The sequence below is a fragment of the Pseudonaja textilis genome, chromosome 2 (assembly GCF_049901715.1).
Source record: "Pseudonaja textilis isolate UNSWEBS1 chromosome 2, rPseTex1.2, whole genome shotgun sequence".
Taxonomy (NCBI): Eukaryota; Metazoa; Chordata; class Lepidosauria; order Squamata; family Elapidae; genus Pseudonaja; species Pseudonaja textilis.
This window is the reverse complement of record NC_141991.1, coordinates 136,409,731-136,434,611: the sequence shown is the minus strand read 5'-3', so window position 1 is coordinate 136,434,611 and position 24,881 is coordinate 136,409,731. Positions and strand designations below refer to the sequence as shown.

The following is a 24,881-nucleotide window of genomic DNA, read 5'->3' as shown; positions in this document are numbered from 1 at the left end:
TGATATCTACAGAGTCTATACCAGTTATGTGAGATGACACAGACTCCCTCGAGAGGTCCATATTAGATTTGCTAGAAGGAAAGTCAGAGATGTTGTTTACAAGATTTCTAGAGAAGAGACAATAAAATACAAAGATAAAGAAACAATAGTACTGAAACAAATACCAAGAAGAGTCTGGGAACAGAGGAAGGACTATCGATTCCTCATTAATTTAAATAAAAAAAACATTCTTTTAGATGGATTACCCCGGAAGGTATTCTGACATCCTGCAATGAAAAAAGAGTGAAAATTGATAACCTAAATAAAGCACAAGAGTTCTTTGAACAGCTGGGCGGATCAGAGGAGGAAACAAGTAGCAGAGACGAATTGGAAATGCCAAGTCAAGAAGAAATACAACAAAGAACTAAAGAACGAGAGGAAAACCAAAACAAAGAAGATAGAGGGGAAAGATCCACCCGTGAGGAAACAGGAGTCAAAACCAGAAGTCAAACAATAATCAAAACCAATGAGAGGTAACACCTAAAATAAGAAAGAATGGGGAAAGGACTAACACTGACTTCTATAAATATTAATGGCTTAAACAATCCATCAAAAAGGAAAAAAATACTTTTGAAACTTGAAAAGCTGAAATTGGACATAATATGTCTTCAAGAGATTCATATTGAACCACAAGAACAGAAATATTTACAAAACAAAAAGTTAGGGAAACTATACACATCATGAGCAGAGGAAAAAAAGAGTGTAGTATTACATATCGAAGAAGAATTAGAATTGAAACTGATTTATAATGACAAGATTGGAAGAATATTAATTGTAGAGGTGGTTATACAAAACAAAAAGATTTTACTAGTAGGGATATATGCCCCCAATATAAACCACAATGAGTTCTATAAAACTCTATATGCAAAATTAATAGAATTAGGCAAACCTATGATTTGCATAATTGGTAACTTTAATGCAATTTCTAACAATAAACAGGATTACGCCAGTGATCAAAAATATCAAAAAAACCAAAATACATTGCCTAAATGTTTTTTCGATATGGCCGAGGAACTAGATTTAGTAGATGCATGGAGGAAATTGAATCTAGAAGTGACCCAGTTTACCTTCTACTCCAAACCACACAAATCCTGGTCAAGGTTAGATATGGCACGGATGAATAATGATTTACTTAAGGATATAAAAAATATAGAAATATTAACCAACACTTGGGCAGATCATAACCCATTGCAAATAACTTGGAAAACCCAAACTTATAAAAAAGCTAGGTGGACACTTAACCCACAACTATTGAAAGAAAAAGGATACACTCAAAAAATTAAGGAAGAATTAGAGAAATTTTTTAAATTCAATAAAAAACAGGTTACCTCGTTGCAAATTCTTTGTGACACAATGAAGGCGTACCTAAGGGGTATATCGATAGCCTATACAGCCAACAGAAATAAAGAAAAGCGGAAGAAACAAAACTTGTTAATAAAAAGACTAAAAGATTTGGAAGATAGACTAATGAAAGCCCCAGGGGACGAACAAATTAAAAATGACTTGATATTACTTAAACATGAATTGAATATATTAGACCAGGAAGATTTAATTAAGACAATGCTATACACAAAACAAAATTACTTTGAATATGTAAACAAACCCAGAAAATGGTTAGTGTATAAACTGAAAAAAGAAAACCAAAAAAGAACTATATACCAATTGCAAAATAATAATGGGATATTAGAGATGGAATTGGAAGAAAACAATCGTAAGAGACTATTTCGAGAATTTATATAACCAAGAAGAAATAGACGCAAATAAATTAGAGGAATATTTGAAAGAAAGTACATTACTGCCATTAACGGAAGATAAAAGGGAGATATTAAATAAGGAGATAAGTTTAGATGAGTTAAAAGAAGTGATTAAAAGACAAAAAAGCAATAAAACTCCAGGCCCAGATGGGTTGCCAAGCGAATTATACAAAGAGATCAGAGAATCGCTAGAAAAGTTGTTCCTAGAGATTTGCAATGAGGTGTTATTAGAGGCAAGAATCCCGGAATCATGGAAGGAGGCCCACATTATATTGATCCCTAAAGAGGGTGCAGATGCCACCCAGGTAAAAAATTACAGACCAATATCTCTTTTAAACACAGATTATCAAATTTTTATGAGTGTGATGGCGGAAAGATTGAAGCTAATTCTCAATGAAAGAATTCACCCTGACCAGAATGGATTTCTTCCCATGTGACAGATTAGAAATAATACAAGAATGATAATTGATTTATTAGAATACTATGAAACACATCCAGGAAGCCAAGTTGCTCTTCTCTTCTTGGATGCACAAAAGGCATTTAACAACCTAAACTGGGAATTTATGAAACGCCAGATAAACTTGATGAAATTTGGGGATAACTTCACAAATATAAAAGATTCAATTTATTTAACTCAGAAAGCAAGGGTAATGATAAATGAAGAATTTATTAATCCTTTTGAAATAAAAAGGGGTGTCAGGAAAGGATGTCCATTGTTGCCTCTGCTTTTTATTACAATATTAGAAACATTACTGGACAGAATTAGAATGAATGAGGAATTTAAAGGTATTAAGATTAAAAGACAAGAATATAAACTACAGGCATTTGCTGATGATGTGGTCGTTATTATAGAGGTTCCAATAGAGTCAGGACCAAACTTATTAAAAGAAATTGATAAATTCGGTAAAATAGCCGGGTTGAAAATCAATAAGGAAAAAACCAAAATGTTAAGTTAAAAATATAACAAATAAAAAACAAAAAGAACTAGAAGAAATAATGGGACTACAAATTGTCAAAAAGATTAAATATTTAGGTGTTATGTCTCACCTAAATTCATAGATGAGAAGACAAGGTTTCAGAATTCAAAATATTCAAACAAGAACAAAACCAGATTCAAAAGGGTTAATAGCACTGTTTTCCAGTCCTTGGCAGACTTCCCGGAATCTGTCAGGCTATTTAGAATTGTCCATAAATCACAAAGGCCACTCCAAATGTATCCTTTCGACTCATCAAACACTTTGCTTCCAAGCAAAGTTTGAGAGTCAGCACGCCTCTTTAAATTACCTGGATAGGCGTGTCAGTCTCTCCAATCAATGTCTGGCCTGACGCCTCCCTTCAGATTGATGTTTCCTGGTTCTCCTAGTTCTGGCGTCAATCCAAGATCTGTCAGTTTCCTCACTGGAAACTTCTGTCTCATTTTGTGGATCATTTGCTGGCATGAACGAAGTCGAAGGTTCTGGGGAGGATTGTCTCTGCGACAATCTCTCATCCTCCTGGCTCACGTCTGTGTCCTCTGATAATTCAGACTCCACATTCACAGCAGGCTCTAACCTTCCATCTTCAGAGTCATCAGAGTTAAAACTCCCAGCAGGATCGATCCTTCCAGTCACAACATTTAGGTGTATGGTTGAGACCCAAAACAATAACTTTGAAAGAAGACAATTATGTTAAACTAGTACAACAAATAGGAAGATATTTGGAGATATGGAACAAAATGCAGTTTTCTTTATTAGGCAGAATTGCCACAATTAAAATGAATGTTCTACCCAAACTGCTTTATTTATTCCAAACGATTCCTATATTATTGGATAAATCATTTTTCAAAGAATTGGATAAAATTACTATGAAATTCATATGGGCAGGCAAGAAATCAAGAATTAAGAAAATTTATTTACAAGATAATAAAAGCAGAGGCGGCTTTGGTCTCCCTGCCTGGGAGACCTATTATAAAGCAGCAATGTTAATGTGGATAAAGGATTGGATTAAATTGGATAACAAAAAAATTCTACCATTAGAAGGATATGACTTACAAATAGGGTGGCATGCCTTTTTGTGGAACCCGAGTAGTAAAAGTCACTCATACTTCCAGAGACATACTCTACACAAATCTTTGATAAAAACCTGGTCTGATACTAGGAAAAGTCATTATATTAAAGTTCTGTTATGGTTGTCAACAAGGGAGGCAATGTTCCGCCCTAATACAATGGACATCAGTAAAAAGCTCAAATATTAACCAAATTTTAGACAAAGAAGGAAAGCTCAAATCAACCCAAGAGTTAGAAAACCAAAAAATAATGATTGATCGTTGGTCCTATTTCCAAATAGCAATAAGATATGAGAAAGATTTAAAAGAATTTGGAATAGGATCAAAGAGTACTAAATTTGATAAGATACTTTTGGGCCCAGACAAAAATATGATATCTAAATTATATAATTATCTATTGGAATATGAATTAGCAGAGGAAATTGTGAAAGGACCTATGATAGCATGGGCAAGAAATTTCGGCCATAATATAGACTTAGAAGACTGGGAAGAAATCTGGCAGAGAAATCTTACAATAACTAAATCTGTGTCTTATAAAGATAACTTATATAAAATGATATATAGATGGCATCTAGCACCCTCCAGATTAGCAAAAATATATCCAACATCCAATCCAACTTGTTGGAAATGCAAAGGGAACCATGGTACCTACTTCCATCTCTGGTGGACATGCCCAGTGGTCAAAAAAATTTGGATTAGAATCAAAACTTGGTTAGAAGAAATTGTCCAGGGTGGATTGGAGTGGGAACCTAGATTGTATCTTTTGGGTATCATTAAGGAAGGTTATCCCTCCAAAGTAAAATATTTGATTATCCATATCCTAACAGCGGCACGTATCTCACTGGTTCAATTTTGGAAATCACCTAATATACCACCAATACAATTTATTATTCAAAAAATTTGTGAATGTGCAGAAATGGAAAAACTCACACTAAAATTAAAAGGAAAAGAGGAGGCGGAATTTTACTCGACCTGGAATAAGTAGTATGATTGGCTAGAACGTAAAAAAAACAAAAAGGGGAATCAAAGGGGGAAAATAAATTTATGAAACAGATTAAGATGCATACCATAACAGGAATCATTAATGTCAGTCTTAGACTCTCTCGTACTTTAAACAATCAATAGAAGGAATTCATTGGTAAAAATAAATAAGTATAATCCAACAACAAATATTAACAACAGAACATTATGTTTGATAAAACATAAATAACAGAGAACCCATGGGAAGTAAGAAATAACTGCCACATAATATAATTTAGGAAATATTTAGCTCGCTGTCAAATGTATTAAAGGAAAGTTTAATTAGTTTTAGCACAGAGATTATGGTTTGTCTGTATGAATCTTTGTTTTTTGAGTCTGTATATTTGTATATTTTAATTTTTTGTATTCAATAAAGTTGATTAAAAAAAGAAGAAGAAAATGCAGAACTAGACCATAAATGGCTATGCCTATGGTTTCCTAGATTAACAGTAGACTGTTTAAAAAACCAGTCATAAGCCTCAGTGGCACAGTGGTTAGAGTGCAAGCTACTGCAAGCTACTCCTACTGCAATTTGGCAGATCGAATCCCATCAGACTCAAGGTTGACTCAGCCTTCCATCCTTCCGAGATGGGTAAAATGAGGACCCAAATTGTTGGGGGCAATAAGCTGACTCTGAAAACCTTTTAGAGAGGGCTGTAAAGCACTGTGAAGCAGTATATAAGTCTAAGTGCTATTGCTATAAGTCACTTTTTTCAGAGCCACTGTAACTTTGAATGGCCACTAAATGAACTTTTGTAAGACAAGGATTACCTGTACAAAAATACACATAGAGCATTATGTTGCAGGTGCCATTCTTACAAAGGCTTTAATGGATGGCAGCAGACCTATGTGTGTGTTTAACTATTAATTCAGATTTTTTTTTATCATTCATCATGGTTGGTGTATACGCCTTGAAAAAAAAAAAATCTATATTGACTTCCGGTTTCCCAGGCTTCGGAGACGGCAGGGACTCGCGACTCTGCACGATCCCTGCCGTGCTAGCCGTCTTGGTGCCTCCGATCCGGATGGGTCTGGAGGATAAGGCTGCCCCGTAGAGGCAGCCGAAGATAGGGGGATCCGGATAGGGGTTGGGGGGTATCACAGACCCCCTCCCCAGCCGGCAAAACCCCCTTTTCTCAAGGCGGTGGAGCGGTGGTCTGTAATGGCCACCACAAAGAAGCCGGCAGCTGGACAAGACTGTGCAGGAGGAAGAAGGAGAAAGTTGCAAAGTGAAAGTTTCTTGGCTGAACCAGGACTTTAAAGATACATTTGATATCCTGAAAGCTACGATCTCTTGGATGATACATTGTTTCTAGTGGAGGTTTCTTAAAGCGGCGAATGGAAATGCTGAAAGGGAAAGTTACTCTCCCTCCCTTATGGAGTTAACAAATGGACATTGAAAAACCTGCTTTTACAGAAGGTAAAAATTTAAAGCTCTTTGTTACAAGTTGGAAGGGAGAGGACTGGAAAAAAAAATTTATATTAAGACTTTGTTGGAGGAGATGCCTTGAAGATTAAGAGACTAGAAGTTAACTGCAATAAGGCTTTAAAATACAGATTCAGTTTTTTCCTAACTGATATTACCCCAGGAAGAGAAATTGCAAAGGGAAGAACTTTGTGCTCTGTTTGGACTGCTTAATGACTCTGGGACTTTGGGGAACTGTTTTAAGTTTTGAAATATCTTGGCTGGTTTAACAAGAAGAAGAGGAAAAAGAAAAAGAAGAAGAAAAGGTTTATAATGGCTTTATCTCTTGATGAACTAAGAAAACAATATGGAAAAACAAGGAAAGAAGGCAAGGACGCTGTGGGAGAAGCCTTTAGCTTTTTAGAAATGGCGCTTGCTATTTACCAGCAAACTCAACAACAGGTGGAGGAAGCGGAGGAAGAAGAAGCCATTTTTAATGAACCAAAAAGTTTGATCAAGAAGGAAAAGAGAAAGAGAGGAAGGAAAAGGAAGGACTTAAGACCTTAAAAAACATCCAAGAAAGAGAAAAATAAGATGCAAAATCAATACAATGTTAGAAAGCAAAAGGAAAGAAGAATACAACAGAGAGGGGAAGCTAAAAAGGCGGAGGTTAGGAGAGGAGTGGGTAAAAAGGCTAGGTGGGTTAAGAAAGAAAGGGAAAAGGGGGGAAAAGCCACAAAGGTATAAAACAAGATGGGAAAAAGAAAAAAATTTTTAGGGATAAAGGATAATGCATAATTTAAAAAAAAAAGATTCTGCAAAGTACATATGATAGTATTGTAGTATTTGTATTAGAAATAGAAAATTAGAATTTTATAAGATTTAATAAAAGATTAAAATATTAAAGTGTTTAATAATGTTAAAATGTTTAATAATGATAGACTTTAAGCTTTAATAAAATATTAAAGGAAATGTTTAAAATATTTAGTTTAATTATAGAGTTTAATGGCCTAATGTGTTGATGTTATTATAGATTTATTATTGTAGCATCTGTTTTTGAAATAGACAACTGGAATGTTATAAGACTTAATAAACTAAGTTTAATTAATAAATTAAAATATTATAATGTTTATGATTCAATGATAGATTTTAATATTTAATTATGTACTTAACTATTTTAGAGACTATATAGAAGATATAGAATGGTAAACAAGATAGGTAATGGTATATAAAAAGAGCATGAATTTAATTGAAGTCCATACAAAGAGAGGTAATCTGGGGCCAAGCTACTTTCTAAAAAGAAGTTTTATGTTTTTGTGTTTTGTGTGTGTATGTTTGATTGAGAATTAATAAAACCTCGGAGGAATGTCAGATGAGAATAATTGCAAACAAGTCAGAGGGAAATATAAATATGATGACTATCTAATAGATAAATATAGAAAAGAAATGTAATTGAATAAGAGTAAAGAGAAATAATGAGAAATTTGTTAAAAGATATTTATGTGTTTATATGGAAATGGGGTAAATTAGAAGTATGCGACATAAAATAATGTTTTATCTGCCTTGTAAAGATTTACAATGGAAAGAGGTTTCATGTTTTCAATGTTTAATGATGTTTTGTTTGTTTTTAAAATTAATAAAATTTGTTTCAAATATATATAGTATAACTATATAAATATATATAGTTATGCCCTTCAGGCGTCTGTGAAACTTTAAGGCTAAAAGGCACAGTTTTTTAAGCTTAATCCTTTACCCAGAAAAAAGCTTAGTTTAAAAGAAGGAATGAGAGAGAAAAGTGTTTACTAGAGTGTCTGTCATTCTCTCCACTGCTGCAACTTACTTATCGAAGAGTCACACGTAGGGTGATCCCTTATAAAACAAGCTGATAGCACACTCAGGGCACAACAAAACTTATCTTTCTAGAAACTCAAGCAGCACTCTGGAGCTAGTAGCAGAGGAGTCGAAGTTAAGGCTTGGGTAGAAAGTGTCTTTTATTACTAACACAAGACACTCTTAGTAGAAAGATAAGCAGCTATTGCAGAACCACGTTGGGATTCAAATTTTGCCTCTCTTCCATTTTTGGATATGGAGGGGAGTTGCATCCTGTTTTCATCATGATCTGGTCTGGTCTCTAATTCTTAAGTTTCCAGCCGTGGCAGATTCAGTTGTCCCTTCTTCATGGACATATCTATGAAACTTTCACTACCCCTTCCAGGGAAGGAACATTTTTTTCAACTTCCCCATTTAGCTTACAATCATGTGATTCAAATTTTGTAACAACCAATTCTGTGGGCAGGCCATGTGACTGAGTGGATGTGGCTTTATTGCAGTTCCCCCCCACACACACATTTTTGGGGCCTTCTGGGCCTCAGGGAAGGCCCCTGGGGGGAGTTTTTGCTCCTAGAAGGCTTTCCTGGGGCTCAGGAAGAAAAAAAACGGAGCATAGGGGAGGCACGCAGCACCCCCTGCACTCTGGTTTGGGGCCTCCTGAGCCTTAGGGGAGCCTCCTGGGTGAAGCAGTATGTAAGCGAGGGGAATCCAGGCACAGCTGATCATAGGAGCAGCCGATCATCGGGGGAAGAAACACCTTAAGGATGACTGGGCGGAGAAGAGCGATGTTGGGTATGCACACAATGTTGCGCATGCGCAATAAGGACTGACTGGGAGGGGAGGGGCCAGCCAGGGGCACGATTTGCTGGTTCTCCAAACTGCGCAGAATCATAACAACCGGTTCTATAGAACCAGTCCAATCCGGTAGAATCCCACCCCCTGAGCCTGTCCCTATTGAGAGGCTGTCATTTGTTGAGCCCAGCCATTAAATTAAAGATAAGGAATTCCATGCGCTATGGAAACAGAATGACTAGTTACATCATGCACAACTCTGCTTTACAAACACTGACAAAAACCTTCTTTGCTTACAAAAAGCTGCCCTCAATACCGATCATTAGATTAGAAAGAGGGGGGAGAATACACACTGAAGATCTATGACAGTCACATCCATCATAAAAACCTAAACTATGCTGGGTCTCCTCTGTCTGAATGCCTTCCTTTTCATCAGCAATACCTGCAACCCAGAGTTACAAATCAGGCAGGGAGTGTTAGAGCACCTTGAGCAATTAAAATATACAATGCAACAATAACTATCAGCAGCCAACTCTTGCTCATAAAGCAAAATCCTTTAGCAGCGAGTTCATTTAAGCTCTCCGGAAAGTGGGTGGCACACTTGGGCTACAAAATGTCACACTAAAGAGGCAAATTAACAAAGCATACAGGGGACCCAGTTTCAAGTCTCTGCCCATGCAAGCTTGTCAGGATCACAATAAACTTAGTACATATCACACAGAGGAGGGTATTCAGCAGGTTCTGACCAGTTCTGGAGAACCAGTAGTGGAAATTTTGAGTAGTTCAGAGAACTGGTAGTAGAAATTTTGAGTAGTTTGGAATACTACCTCTGACTGGCCCCGCCCCATCCATTCTCTACCTCCCGAGTCCCAGCTAATTGGCTGGGTCTTCTTTTGTTGCCCTGCACAGGAGAACGGAGCTGGAAAGCAGGTTAGTGGGGTGGGGAGGGAATGGGGATTTTACAGTATCCTTCCCCTGTCATGCCCACCAAGCCATGCCATGCCCACAGAACCAGTAGTAAAAAAATTTGAATCACACCACTGATGTCACAGATATCTAAATAAACTTCAAGCCTGGTGCCATGTTACTAAGCCTTATTATCACGAGAGAAAACTAAAACAAATTAGAGGGAGGATCCACACTCTACTTCCTTTTTTTAAAAAAAAAAATTCTATCAGTGAGCAATTATGTGCCTTGGCCACTCTGAAGCAATGGAAGAGGCTCCTGTCCCAAAGGTGCTTTTTCAAGAGGCAAGTGGACTTTCTGGAAACCAAGAAAAAAGCACCTTTGGGACAACCATGACCTGGATGACTGAAGAAGCTCCATATAGACAAAAGACTCCGGTGCTCAGCTCAGTGAACTGACCAAGCAGCCTTTCCCACTCAGAAGCAATCCTTAGATCCATTTGCATCACTGAAAAGATACCCACTGGTCTCACTCACCTCACAGGATATCCGAAGGAAACCGAAGGAGATTTAAGGAAAGATCACATGCCCCCAGAAGGCAGTAAAAAAAATCAGGAGTGCCAAGCTTGCATCCTACCTCTCAGCTATTTCTTCTACGGCTATGCCGACCCTTAGGCAAGTAGCTCTTAATCCAACTAGTCCCTCCTCCCTAAGTCTCTGCCTTTACAACAGATCTTTGGGGCGGATCTTTGCGGGCGAGGGCGAGGACTGCTGCTGGAGCCACATCTGGAAACACCACCACCCCCGTTCCATACCTGACGAAGATTGGCTACGATCTTGTCCGGGCTCCCTTCCCCCGCACCCCCCGGGTCCTCGAGCACATGTGCCGGCTCCCTCCTGAACGCTAATTCCGTTAACAGCAGGACCAGAAGCCGCTTTGGAGGAAAGACGCAGCTTGGCAAAAGATTAGATTTTTTTTTTTCACCCCGCTTCCTCAGCAGGGTTGCTCAACTCGATCAGACAGGCAGCGGCGGGTCTGAAAAAATTACCTCATCGCTTTCCCAAGATTAAGACATATGTGCGGGGGAACCTTTCCCTTAAGACAGCCGCCCCCACCCCCCCTTGCTTTCTTTTTTGTGACAAAGAAAGCTAAAGACTAGCCAGATGGCTCCATTTTTAGAGAAGATTCCGGATCCAGGGAAGAAAGAGGCCCGCCATCGCCCCTTCCCCCCCTAATTGGGGACGGAGGCCCCGCCCTCTTTCGAGGTCTGCACGAAAGGATAAAACCTCCCCTCTCTGAAGCTGTGCCCGGTCCACGCAGCGCATTCGGCCGCCTCCATCCATCCCAGCCTGCCTTCCCGCCCGCGCGCCTCGGCTCGGCCTCGGCTCGGCTCTTAAGCAAAGCCTTGCGGAGAAGTCTCAGCCTTGGAGTGGACGATGGTACCTTGCTCGCTCTTTTTCAGCCCCGCAGCATCGTTCTTCTCGCCGATCTCCCCTGTGTGTCATGTTGGTTTCTTACATTTTGATTGCGGGGTTTTTTTTCCCCTTCCACCCGGTTCTCAGGGGCCCGGCGGCTTTCCAGCTCGCTCTGCCTTTTGGCTGCCGGGCACGGACGGTCTAAACGGTTCTTGAGGCAGCTATAGAAGGAAAACAAAAAGCAGATCCCGTTTAAAAGCCGGCGGAGCAGCGGGAATCCACCTTTTAGCTTGCTGCTGGACCGAATACAGAAGAGAGGGAAACGGTGGTCTCGCGCCCCTACCGGGGAGAGCTGCTACTTGAAGCTTTAACAATCCTGCAGTGAGTTAAAACACCCTTGGTGGGTTCAATGTCCCCTAGGCTTCCACCCCTCCACACACACACACACAGTTCGGACAAAAGGCAGATAGGACGGTCCTCGGCCGAAAATGTAAAACCTGTTAAAATGCAGTGATTAAAAATATTGTTAAAAAAAACAACAACAATTAGGGATTATATAAAGCACGAACTGCTGTAAAGAAAAACTCCTTACGAGGCCAATGGCTGACTAGACGCTTTCTGGAGGATATGTTGTTTTGATGAAAATGCATTATGGAACTGGCCGTTTTCCCGTCTTCCCCGAACAATATTCTTCTGTGTGTTCAAGCCTGAGTGGATTGCATCATACCCATAAGTATTTTCTTCTCCTTTGCCAAGCTATGCAAAGAAGAGTTTCCAATGACATCTGGGATATTTGTATTATTAACCAGGAGTCCAACAGTTGCCTTTGGAAATTTACAGAGTAGGTTTTCAGCTTTCTAATGGAATTGCAGCACAATTAATATACAAGCTTGACACTTCCAGTTTGGCGCTAAAGAAACTGTTGGCATATGCACTGAGGATACAGATAAACATCCAAGGGCTTCAAGAACCCTCTAAAAGGATGCAAATTACCAGCTGTTTGCAAGGAATATAAATCCTTCCATTCCCCACTATCCGGCCAGAGCTGAAGAAGCTTCTTGGATGAGAAGTGAAACGTCTTCAAAAGAAAAAAAAGGAAGTCCAGTTGCCGCCTGAAAAAGCACCTTCGGGACAACCATGATCTGGATGACTGAGAATCTCTACAGACTGTTGGCATATACAGTGTATAGTGCTAGTGCTGGAAAGACCAACAGCCTTAATGAAAACTGTAAAAAATGCTCTGTCCCCAGTGCTTCAAACTCTCTAGTTTGTTTTTACACCATGCAACCAAGCATGTTGCAAAAAAGCCTGATTTTGATGCAGAAAATATTGCAGGCAATCCTTGACTTGCAACCAAACCGCAATTGGGAGCAGAATGCTCACACCTCATTCGGCAACCTTTGTTGCTATGGTTGTTAAATGAACCACTGCAGGTGTTAAGTGAATCACACAGTTGTTAAGTGAATCCGGCTTTCCCCTTTGGAATTTTCTGGTCAGAAGCTGGCTGGGAAGGTAATCCCATGACCCCAAGATGCTGCAAACATAGTAAACATGCGCCAGTTGCCAAGTGCTCAAATTTTGATCATGTGACTGTGGGGATGCTGGGACCATCAAAAGTGTAAGGGCTTTTAACTTGCAAGTCACTTCTTTCAATGCCGTTGTAACTTAGAACAGACACTCAATGAAAGATTGTAAGTCGAGGACTACCTGTGCTCTCAAGGTGTGAATGCCTTTCAGAATTTCAGTCTGCAGAACAGAACCACTTCTTAAATTGGGTTGCAGATCATTAACAATCATGTGCAATACCATTCAAGATGACAAAAGTCATTTTGGCATGGGTACCTTCGCTGTGAGGGATGTGATGGCTCAGCAGTTAAAGATACTGAGCTTGTCACCTGGAGAGTTGACAGTCTAGGTATGTGGCCAAGCGCCACACAACAAGGTGAGTTTTGTGAGCACGTGAGCCACCCTAAACACACTTTGATATATACATACACAGGTGTGGGATTCTACCGGTTCGCACCTATTCGCTAGAACTGGTTGTTAACATTCTAAGCAGTTCGGAGAACCAGTTGTTAGAAGAAATTACTGGCCTAATCCTGTAAGGAAGGCAGGAAGGAAGCATTCTGGTGTTGCTTACAGAAACTGCCTCTCCGTTAACCCTTATTACATTCTTGGCAGGACTAGACTTCCTGTCTCAGGAACTTCTCTGGAGTTTTTTTTTTCCTCCTTTGCTGGTACTTTGCTTATGTGGAGTGACCATTCAAAGTTACAATGGCACTGAAAAAATGACTTATGACAGTTTTTCACACTTATGACTGTTGCAGCACCTCCATAGTCATAAGAGGCCAGGCGAGGAGATGCGTGCCTCGATGTGAGTGATGTTGAGTTGGCCACACCCAGCCAGTCACATGACCACCGAGCCACACCCACCAACTAAGCCACACCCACAGAACCGGTTGTTAAAAAATTTGAATCCCACCCCTGTATATACATATATACATACATACATTTCCTACATTGCTCACTTCTCCACCCACAGGTACTGGCACACTCTACCGGGACAAGCTGGCACATGCTGGATAAGATAAAGAAGTAGAAAAATAGTCATCCAGTTCCCCTGGTGATCTTCCCAGGATATGGCTGTCAACTCAGGGACATTGGGTGCTTCCTGAGGAACGTTCCGTGGCCTTGAAGGCATGCAGAGGCACTGATGACATCGGCAAATGTTAGGAATATAAGTCACCTAACAGGTATTTGGGTTAGAAATATATAAGCCTGGATAGACATTTTAGTACTATGTCTTTAAGAGATTGCAAAAACTGCAATTGGGTGTGGTTTTTCAAACAGCCATAAGATGGAGCCAGAAACCTGGATTGTCTTAGTCTGAGTCTCAGAAGAGAGTGTGAGTGGATCTGTTTCCTTCTGTTGGAAAGTATTGCCGTTGCTCCCTTTTTCCTAATTGACTGATATTCCTGGATTTAATGTAAGTCTGATACTGAACTGTTTTTTGACACTGGACTTTGATATTTGGATTATCCCTGGATTGAAAAACTGACTGATTTACCTGTGAATGACTTTGGACTGCTTATCTTGAACTTTGCTTAAACTGGAAGTAAAAACCTACATTTACTGTACAGTGTATCTGTGTACTGTGTGTGTATTATTCAAACACTTCTCTCAAATACGTCTCCCTGTATGCGCTCATTCTCCTAACGGGGAATTACCTCAACAGCACATATGCTCCCTCAAGACTTGTCAATAGAAACATTAGATTCCTGGTCAACACCACAGTTAAGTGATCAAAATTCAGATGCTTGGCCATTGGCATATATTTAAGGATGGTTGCAATGTCTCAGGGTCATGTGATCACCTTTTGTGGATTTTCTAACAAGGTAAGTCAATGAGGAAGTCAAATTCACTTAACAGTTGTAGCAAGAAATAGCAATAGCACTTAGACTTATATACCGCTTTATAGTGCTTTACAGCCCTCTCTAAGTGGTTTACAGAGTCAGCCTCTTGCCCCCAACAATCTGGGGCAATCTTTTACCCACCTCAGAGGGATGGAAGGCTGAGCCAACCTTGAGCCTGGAGAGATTCAATCTGCCAAATTGCAGGCAGCTGGCTGCAGCAGAAGTAGTTTGCTGTACCGCACTCTAACCACTGCGCCACCAAGAAAGAGCATAGAATGGGGCAAAACTCAGTTGACAACCATCTCACTTAGCAATGGAAATGTTGGGTTCAATTGTGGTCATAAGTTGAGGATGAGCTGCTACTTAATTGTCAGCTTTATCAGAAGGGCCAAGGTTGAAAAGATTGGTCTTGATAGCTGGGTGTAGGTGTAGGTGTTTTCTGGAGGAGCAAAGCGGGAAGGAAGGGAAATCACAACCATGTGTGTGATGATACCATCATGCAAATACTGTAATTTACATCCCTGTGTCACATATTGAGTAATAAGTACATAATATCTACTGTTGCATGATTATTCATAACATTCTGACAGCACTGATATTTGCTGCAATCCCTGGTGACTACAGGAGGCCCATCCCTCTTATTTAAGACCTTGTTCTGATTTACCACCAAATAAACTGATCTGCCCAAAGGCTGGAAGGTGGCCCCTCATTTTGTAATATGTCAATTTCCTGTTCATTTTTTACAAAGCTTCAAACAAATTTCAAAGTTAATTAGATGAGGTGGAGAACACGGCAAACACTAAGGAGAATGCTAACAGGCACTAGGGAGCCTGCAATTTGATTTGAATTTTTTGTTTTGGTGCCTTGGAGTCAGTTTGACTCTTGGCAACTGCCTGGACTCTACAGTTTCCTTGGCAAGATTTTAGAAGTGGTTTGCCCTTGCGCTCTTCCTAGGGTTGACAAAGGGACTGGACCAAGATCTGGCTTTCTGCTGTAGGAAGATAATCAAACTCTCCTCTCAGTATTCAGCCACTCAATCTTCTCCTGGTCCTCTTTAGTCAATCTTTCCGCCATGTTAAAAGATTGGAAATTACACTTAAAGAGATTTAAGACCGAGGTTAAAATTAGCAAGATTACTAAAGGCACCAGCCTATTCAAATGAAGAAAATCTCTTTAGGAAGTGGATACTCCTGTCTTTCAAGCAGCCCACCATACCGCTGATGCTGTTTAAGATGAAGGCACATTTAGCCTACTTCCAAATTTTTCCCATGAGAGTTTTCTGTGAGGAAAAGATTAAATCTTTAATTGTTAACATGCAAGCTCCCACGGCTGCTGTCTCTTCTGCATTCTCAACGTTGGAAACAAGAGAGAAAGAAAGTGGGAGTCAGCCAGCCTTGGTCAGTGAAGACGTACTTAACAGCACAGAAACTGGCCTCATTAATGCTTTTGGCGCTCTCCCAAGAAAAGAACAAGATAGCATATTGTTCAAGTTAGAAAATTTAAAGAAATCCTTGTTGGCCACAATGGACACTGCTGAACCGCTTATAGATCTGGTCTCCCCAATAATTGAACTTCTTACTTCTCCCTCGGAGGGAAGGGATTGCATGAATATGAGATGGAAAACAGAAGCCAAGATATACAGGGAACACTAGAGACTCCAGTAGAGATGGAGATACTGTCATCCTTATATGAATATCCTATGACACCTTCAGCACCACAACAAGAGATTGGGAGAGGTCCCATGACAGTACCATCATCTCAAAGTCAAATGAAGCATGACTTAATAACCCCTTGCCCTATACCTAGAGAAGAAGCACAGGAATTAGCTGGTTTGCTAAAACCCCTTATTCTGAACAATTTTCTCAGGAGTCTACACAGGATTCAGATGGGTCTCCCTGTCAGCCCCTACGGGAGGTTGCTGAAATTGGTTCAATAAAATACTTTAGTCACAGTCTTGATGTAGCAATGTGTGTTTATTTTGGCTTCCTCCACCAGCAGCAACAAATGGAAAGTCCGAGTAAAGCCAGCGCTGAGACCTTCTGCCTCTCAGCGCTGTTTATATTCCCCGTTCACCCCCTATTAATTAGCTAACATCCACCCTTAGCAAAACATCCAACATCCATCTACAGCAATCCCGCACGCCACCATTCAACCCCCCCAAATAACACTTCCGCCCTCCCCAGGTGTCATCCTGCCACCCTGATCCACCTGATATCCCCTATGTGAAACGCTGACCAGCCAAAATGACATCCCGAAGTATTTCCTGGCCGATCACGCAGAGAAGAGTGGGAGGCATTGTGCTTAGAGATTTGCAAAACGCCAAACAGCTGACAAGGCATTTTCCCAGCTGGTTGCACCGAAGTGGGTAGAGGCGGTTGCGCCTGGCTTCGTCAGCTGTCATCGACTCGGGACCGTCAAGGTAGGCAGCTCTCCCCCGATTAAAATGGCGTGTGGGGCTTCATTCCGTCGGCAGCGTTGTTGAAGCCCGACACTTCCCTCCTTTTAAAGAAAGCCAGTTTCGTGCGTGACGACACCTCAGTCCATTGCAACAACCCTACAACTTCCCTTTGTATAAATCAGATTTCCTGATGAGTGGCAAGACATGATCCCCTCTCCATTATAACCTGGAATATAGTGGGCTGGACTGTCCCATCAAAAGACCAACTCTTTTTTGACTACATATCACAATTTGACATCCCCTTCTTACAGGAAACCTGGACTCCCACAGAGATACAGTTAGATGGTTATTGGACCAACTCTATCCTGGCTGCCCCAAGTAAGTTGGGTGGGAGAGCTAAAGGGGATATTGTGACACTACCGTGTTTCTCATATAATAAGGCCGGGTCTTATTTTTTTTTTGAGCCCCGAAAAAATGGCTAGGCTGTCTTTTGGGGGGTGACTTAATTCCCCCCCCTTGAATCTTTGGGTGGGCGGTTGGACGGCTTGGATATTGACCTTGGCGTTGGTGGGGCACTTCGTACCAGGGTCAATGCAGGCAGCACCATATCCGGGTGTGCAACAAAAGTACTTCCTAACGGCAAGCCCCCACCCACCATTCCCCCCCATTTCGCATGTTTTAATATAGGCCTTAATTTGGGGGGGGAGGGGCTTAATTTCATTTCATGCCTATAAAACATGCTGGGGCTTCCTATTGGGAAAGGCCATATTGTTGGAGAAACAGGGTAGTTAATACAGCCCTGCAGTTTAAATGTGTATCACTGCCACCTTTTCAGCCATGGGTTGTGACTACCTTACTTTTATATAAACAGGTGGAGATTTTGCTTTTTAAAATCTACATTCCTCCACTCAATAAGAAGGATTTGATCAACAAGATTTGGGATGGCATAGAAGTTTTTATCCTTGGCTGCTCAAACAAATACCCCACAGCAGCAATAATTATTGGAGGAGACTTAAATGCTAGGATGGGTCCAAACGATCAAGCATTGTTTAATCAATTTAAGATCCATTATGATGAGAATGTACCAGAAGAACTCCTGCATTCCAGACAATCTAAAGACCCTAAAGCAAATTGGGCAGGTCTGTGTGTAAGACAGATGACTTTACGTTTGGACCTTTGTATCCTTAATGGTTCCACAAAAGGCGACTACCCAGCAGAATATACTTATCGGGGAGCAGGAAGAAAATCCACAGTTGATTATTGGATAATATCGTATGACCTCCAGAAGTTCTTGCAGAAGATGGAGGTAGACTCACGACTGGAAAGCGATCACAATTCAGTAATCCTTACTCTTATATACACCAGAAATTTCTAAGGATTGGTTCAATCTACCTACCCAGGCTAGAGAGCCAAAGTACCCAGGTAAAAATTAAATGGACAGTGAAAAATGCAAAGGAAGTTACTAAATGGATGTTAGTGCCAGAAACAATAGAACTTCATACATCTCTACTAAGAAATAAGTTTGAAGGATCATACTTAGAGGGGTTTGAAATTTTAATTTCAAATTTGAAATCGGTTCTCACTAACAGAATACTAGCTCAATCCAAAAAGCCGATTTTAAAGAATAAAAAATGGTTTGATAGAGATTGCGTGCAACTGAAAAGGACATATAACAAATAGTATCGGAAAAGTAAAAACACCCCTTCTGAGGATCACACTCACTACTTAAACAGTTGAAGGCACAATATAAGACCCTGCTAAAAGAAAAGAAAAGTGTGGCTCTGAGAAGGAGTCTTGCTATAGATTAATTGCAGCAGTCAAGACAAAAAATACATCCCTTTTCTGGCACATCACTAGAGGATTGGGGAAATCCCCCCTACCCCCAAGTAATCAGGTACCGATTCATGCCTGGGAAGAATATTTTAGAGAACTATATACAGACCCTGACTATGTAACTAAGGAGAGCCAAATTAGTTTGGACCAAACTCCTTACTGCCCCCCGGTTACACCAGGAGAGATATCCCAGTTGATCAGAACCCTCAAAGTTAATAAGGCACCAGGTGCTGATAATGTTCTGCCAGAAATAATAAAAAAGAATGCCATTTGGTGGGCTCCACTTTTAGCATCTCTGTTTACGTTTATAGATAAAACGGGCCGTATGCCAAGAGATTGGGGACTAGCAATTATCATACCAATTTATTAAAAAGGTAATAGAAATGACCCAGGGAATTATAGACCTATTAGCCTTCTGAATGTTATTAGTAAATTGTATGCCAAACACCTAAACTGTAAACTTCAGGATTGGCTAATTTCCGGGGCAATAATCAAAGATGAGCAAGCTGGTTTTAGAGAAGGAAGGTCTACGGTGGATCATATCTTGGTACTTCACCATCTGGTTCAAAAATACACAAATAAAAAAAATCCTTTCTTTTCGTGGCCTTCCTTGATTTTAAGCAGGCCTTCGATTCAATATCCAGGAACACCCTCTGGGAGAAATTAAAATGCACTACCATCGATAAACACCTCCTTTTCCTCATACCAAAATTGTATGCTAATTCCACCTTGAAAGTGAGATGTAATCCTCAAGGGACTTTAACCGGCCCAATAAGGATACAAAAAGGGGTATGGCAGGATTGCATCCTATTCTCCCTTTTTAACTTCTACATTAACCCTCTGATCAACCTCTTACAAAACCCAGATTTACATCCTCCTAACATAGCACAACGTAAAATCCCGATTCTCCTATATGCCAATGCTGCTGCTATAATTTCACAAACTCCCATAGGACTGAAGAGAGCAATTATGGCAGCACTTGAATTTTGTAAACAGAATAAGCTGGTCCTCAACTTTGATAAATCAAAAGTTTTAGTTTTTGCTAAAAGACCTAGACAATATTCCTGGAAAATAGAAGGACACAGTTTAGAACAGGTTAGGACATTCAGATATCTTGGGGTGGTTTTCCACTCACAAGGGACATGGAAGGCACTCATTGCATCACACATTGCAAGCAGCCTATAGGTCCTCAAATGCAATTAAATATTTTTTTACACCAGTGGAGGGCAATTAGTACCTGCGGCCTTAAAACTTTTTGAGGCTAAAACATTGGCACAAATTCTATATGGGGCACAAACAGGAACCCTTGCAAAAAAAAGACTTGCTAGAACCTATACAAACCAAATTTCTGCGAGCCATCTTAGCTGCACTCAAAGGAACTCCAAATACCCAGCTAAGAATCGAGACAGGCATGCCTCAAATTCAGGTAAGAGCCTGGAAGTTGATGATCATTCATTCATTGGCTAAAAATTCATTTCTTCCCAGAGGGACTGACCCCTCTAGTACTGACTGATAACTACTACTCCCTCTGGAAACAGGCAATAGACCACAAGGGGATCCTATGGGCTCTCACCAGCATTCTTAACGTCCCTAGGCTTTGACCAAGCAAAGCAAGTAGTAATCAGTAGAATGAAGGACATGGAGTTACAAGAAGAACTAAATAGGTTGGCTTGCTACAGCAGGGACAGAGTCAAACAGGGAGTGTGGGAATCAGCAAGATATCTAAATGATCTGATCTTCCCAAAACAAAGAATAGCATTCTTCAGAGCCAGATTTAATATTCTCCCATCAGGTCTCCTTCAGGGCAGGTATAAGAAAACACTAATAGCAGAACGGATATGTATATGTGGTAAAGGAGAAGTTGAAGATATCTCACATGTTTTATTGTACTGTGAGTTATACAGAGTTTATAGGACATTGTATATTCTCCCCTTACTAGAGAGATTGCCAGGGAGGGCAGACGATTTTTATGTAGACTTTCTCCTCCAGATTCAAACTCAGCTATTACGCGTGCCGTGGCAAAATTCTGTGTTGCTGCTACTAGAAAAAAAATTGGTTACAGAATTATAGCTGTCAATTTGTGACAATTTTTGGAGATAGAACAATCTTTGGAAAATGATATTTACACACATACTTATTGGCTCTCCACTCACATAAACCAGGGAGTGCCCCGAACTGTTTGGGAACATGTATTTTCTTAATGGAAGTTTTTATCTACTATTAATGTATTATAATATGTCAGTATTTTTAATATATACTGTAAATAGTGATGTCTATTGCTGGTCTAAGACTGTAATAAAGTTATATTCTATTCTATTCTTCTTTATCCCATCACATAGATTTTTTTTCAAGGTTGTGACAAGCCTCTTTTATGGATCCAATAAGAAAACATTTTTCAGGTCATCATTCTCTTGGTTAGTCATTTATATTTCCCCTTTAATTTTTAAAACCTCAGCCAGTTTATTTTGTATACTGTAATGTCAAGAATCCTTTCCCAATCATTCTCTTGCCCTGTCATTTCTGATTTCAGTTTTGGTACTTTCTCTGTTTTGTCATTCATTTGGACATAATTTATCCATAGAATCACATTATAACTCATACTGTTGATGCTGTAGCTGCTCATTTCTGGCTCCATTTTTCAAAGATCTCCTTTAATATTACATTAAAAGTTATTTAAGATTATTACATTTTGTGTCCTTTTGTACTGGCTTGTATTTTTTTTCTTCTTTTTAGAATCTTTAGTCCCCTCTAGTGTCTAGTGTATAAAATAATTAAGTCACTTGTCTATGTTATGAATCTGATAGCAAAAATAAGCCTGGTTCCCATGAGAAACTATATTTTTACAGTTAATTCCAATATCTTCTAGAAAAAATCTATATTCCAAATTCAACTTAATCCGTTTATTAACTTTCTTAGGTGAAAATCTCATTTAACTTTTTATGGTTTATTTTAATTTCTTTAAGTTCTTAAGCTTATAATTAAACTCACCCAGTGACTTTTCGAACTTGTCATTCTGAAGAGCTCTAAATAATTTTAAGATGATTAATAGGCAATTTCTGAAAATGAGGTTGCTAACTTTAAAAAGTTCCATCATAGTGACAAGAAAAATGGCTAATCACTTCATCTCCCAGCACTCAAACCTGCAAAGGGATGTCCTGTGATCTCCTTGAGAGAAGCAGCCATCTGGAGCACATGTGAACAATCTCCTTTCCTTGTCTGCAGAAATTCTGAAGAACTGTAGAGTAGATCAGTTCTTTGGTCATTGACTCTGCTTTGGCAAAGATGTCTTCAGTGCACCATGCCTCCCTCAGAACTTAGCACCTTTTATTTCCTAGACATTGGTTTGCATATATTTATCTATATATCTATATCATCATCTCTGGGCTAACATATTTATGAAGAAAGCATAATGGCACTTTGGGATATAAAGAATCCCATGAAGTAGTTGGAAACAATCTGTAAGTATTAAGTGTGTTCATGGCAGGAACATATACAAAAAATTTATATAATTGTGATTGAAGAACAACATAGGTCATTTATCACATAGGTCACTTATCAGACACTCAAATATTTTTTAAAGTCTCATAAATCTCTATTCACCTGTACTGGGGATGTAGGTTTAGAATGCAGGCTTTAAAAGAAAGGGGGTTGCAATTGTATAATTTATATTGATATCTGTTGAAATTATCTGTGTAAGATATTTATATATTTACACGAGATATCATGAGAGGTTGATTTTAGCTATTTGAGAGAGGACAAGACACTTCTTAAAGGTCCAAAAAGATGAACAATTCTCTGTGAGCACCAAGTCACTGAATGTTGCAATGATGCTAATTAAAACATTAGTATTTAAAGACATCTGAGGATATATAGTGTCTCTTTAGGAATGTGCTTAATATTAAAAAGAAACCTAATTTCAGATATTTGTATGATATGATTGTGGATTTTTAGTGCTCACTTTTTTGAAAGAAAATGAGGGAAACCATGTTTCCTGTGAATTAAAGAACAGATATGAATATTTATTTCGGATCATAGAAGTGCCGTGCTGGGTAGTTATGATTCTAAGTTGTGATAGATTTACTTTTTGAATACATCACAATTTCAGCTGAAAAAGAATGATGAGTACTGGGGAACAATTTATATTTGTATCAGTGGAGATCATATTCCTCTTGTTCTAACGAAAAAAGCTCGCCTTTCTGTTCTTTGTGTAGAAATGAAAGAACAAAGAGGGAATTATAACAAAGGCATTGTGTGGATGCTCTGGGAAAAGGGGGTGAATGAATCCTGTCAATGTCCCTAAAAAAGCACAGTAGGGAAATTAGGCTGGCTCTGTCAGCACTTTAGTGGCAACAAAGAGAAAGAGGCATGTCACCTGTCTTAAAAAGGTCACTCAGCAATTACATGAAGGCCCTAGAATTTTACATTCTGGGTCAGAGATGGAATTAATGTTCTGGAAGAATGCAATGCCCATCAAAAACCAGGATTCACATTCTGAGGTTCTATTCTAGAATCTAGAACATTCCCATCCTCTTTCATTACTTACAACTGAGGAAATGTTAAATGAAATCACTTGTTAAAATTATAACTAGGTATAATCCCAGAATACAAAGTTGCCCAACATAGGAAGAAAGATATAATACTGACTGTTTCTGATTGGGAATAAATTTGGAGAACCTATCCATAACAGAAGCTTAACTAAATTTAAACAAGAATGGCTTCCATATTTTTGCTTCTATTGGGTTGTAAGCCTCCCAGAGTCTCTTTGACAGTGAACTAGGCAGCATATAAATTTAATAAATAAATGAACAAATAATACATCATGCAGCAAGGTAAATTATGGTATGATTTTTAAAGAAGTTTAAATGTTTATAACCACTGCAAATTGCTCAGAGTTTAGAAAGTGGGAAATTAGAGATAAATACCTATTTTCCAAGCAGGTCTCTTTTTGTCCTCCCCACCTTTTTTAATGCTCAAATAATAACAATAATACAATAGAAATTTAGTATTAAGCTCAAAGACATAAACATTTTTATATTACAAAATAATTCATTGCATGTAACTTCTTATCAATGTCATATTAAGCACGAATATAGCAAATCTATGTTCATACACATTTTAGAAATCATTTTGAAAATTTATTTACTTGAAACATTTCAAACCCATTTTTCAGCAACCCCAGAAACATGCTGCTTTCACTGAAGTTTCTAGAAAACCAAATAAACAGAGGCCTTATTTTCTGCAGCCAGACTCCATTTTATTTCCAGCATTTTTTTCCTGGCTTGAAACCAGACCAGTTCCAACACCATGATGATATAGCAACAATCACGACTTGATTTACAAAACTTTGCAGGGAAAAATTATATCTCAAGTTGATCTGAATCTCTGTCAATTTATGTGTGAATAAAACTGTATCTTTGAACCTCATTGTGCAGAGTTCTAAAAGGATTAATTTAACACCCATTTCCACAATCCTCTGAGGGGAAAAATATTTGGGGCAGAATATATTTGTTCTTATCTAAGAACAAAGATTATTGCCTAAACCTTTTCCACCCATTTTGAACTCAACTTGGTGGACCTTTTCAAATTATGCAACACTAAGGCAGAAAGAATAAATATATTGTTTTTAGGAAGATATTAACATGATTCTGCTTGATAATGAAATGTGTGATTAAAGGGTCATCCATTGGTTATTCATCCATATTTGTCAAGCAGGAAACATTGTCTCATTTGCAACAAAAACTACAAACAGAGGTACAAGAAGTCAGAGGATTTAACAACACAAAATGAGGAAATCCTTGAAAGTTGGATTCAAGCATTTTAAACAGAAAGCTCTTCTGTGGATCAAAAACCTATTATGCAACAAATCAATTTTGTTTGTGGCAGGAAAAAACATCGGAGAAAAACTGTGTGAAAATAAAGGAAAGCCACAGATGCAGATAACTAATCAACTTTAACTGATCTTAAAAAGCCTAAGCAGAGTCAGACCTGATTAGCAATTGGGTGAGAGACTGTCAGGAAATCTAGTGCCATAA

At 39.1% G+C, this 24,881-nt stretch overlaps 1 protein-coding gene across 7 annotated transcripts in view; it reads right to left on the bottom strand.

Annotated features, from left to right (window-relative positions):
- The window catches only part of B4GALNT1 (beta-1,4-N-acetyl-galactosaminyltransferase 1), a 67,111-nt gene extending 55,205 nt beyond the window's left edge, over window positions 1–11,906 (bottom strand). The window contains exons 1-2 of one of the 7 annotated variants that reach the window (XM_087925426.1): window positions 11,798–11,906; window positions 11,234–11,426 (exon numbers count right to left, since the gene is read on the bottom strand). In XM_087925426.1, coding sequence (XP_087781552.1) covers window positions 11,234–11,295 — 62 coding nt within the window. In that variant the 5' untranslated portion in view covers window positions 11,296–11,426; window positions 11,798–11,906. Of the gene's footprint in view, window positions 1–10,326; window positions 10,526–10,604; window positions 10,676–11,233; window positions 11,522–11,548; window positions 11,584–11,797 lie in introns of those variants that run through there. The other 6 variants (XM_087925427.1, XM_087925431.1, XM_026713706.2 and 3 more) reach the window with 6 other exon arrangements.
- Window positions 11,907–24,881: the final 12,975 nt, after the last annotated feature.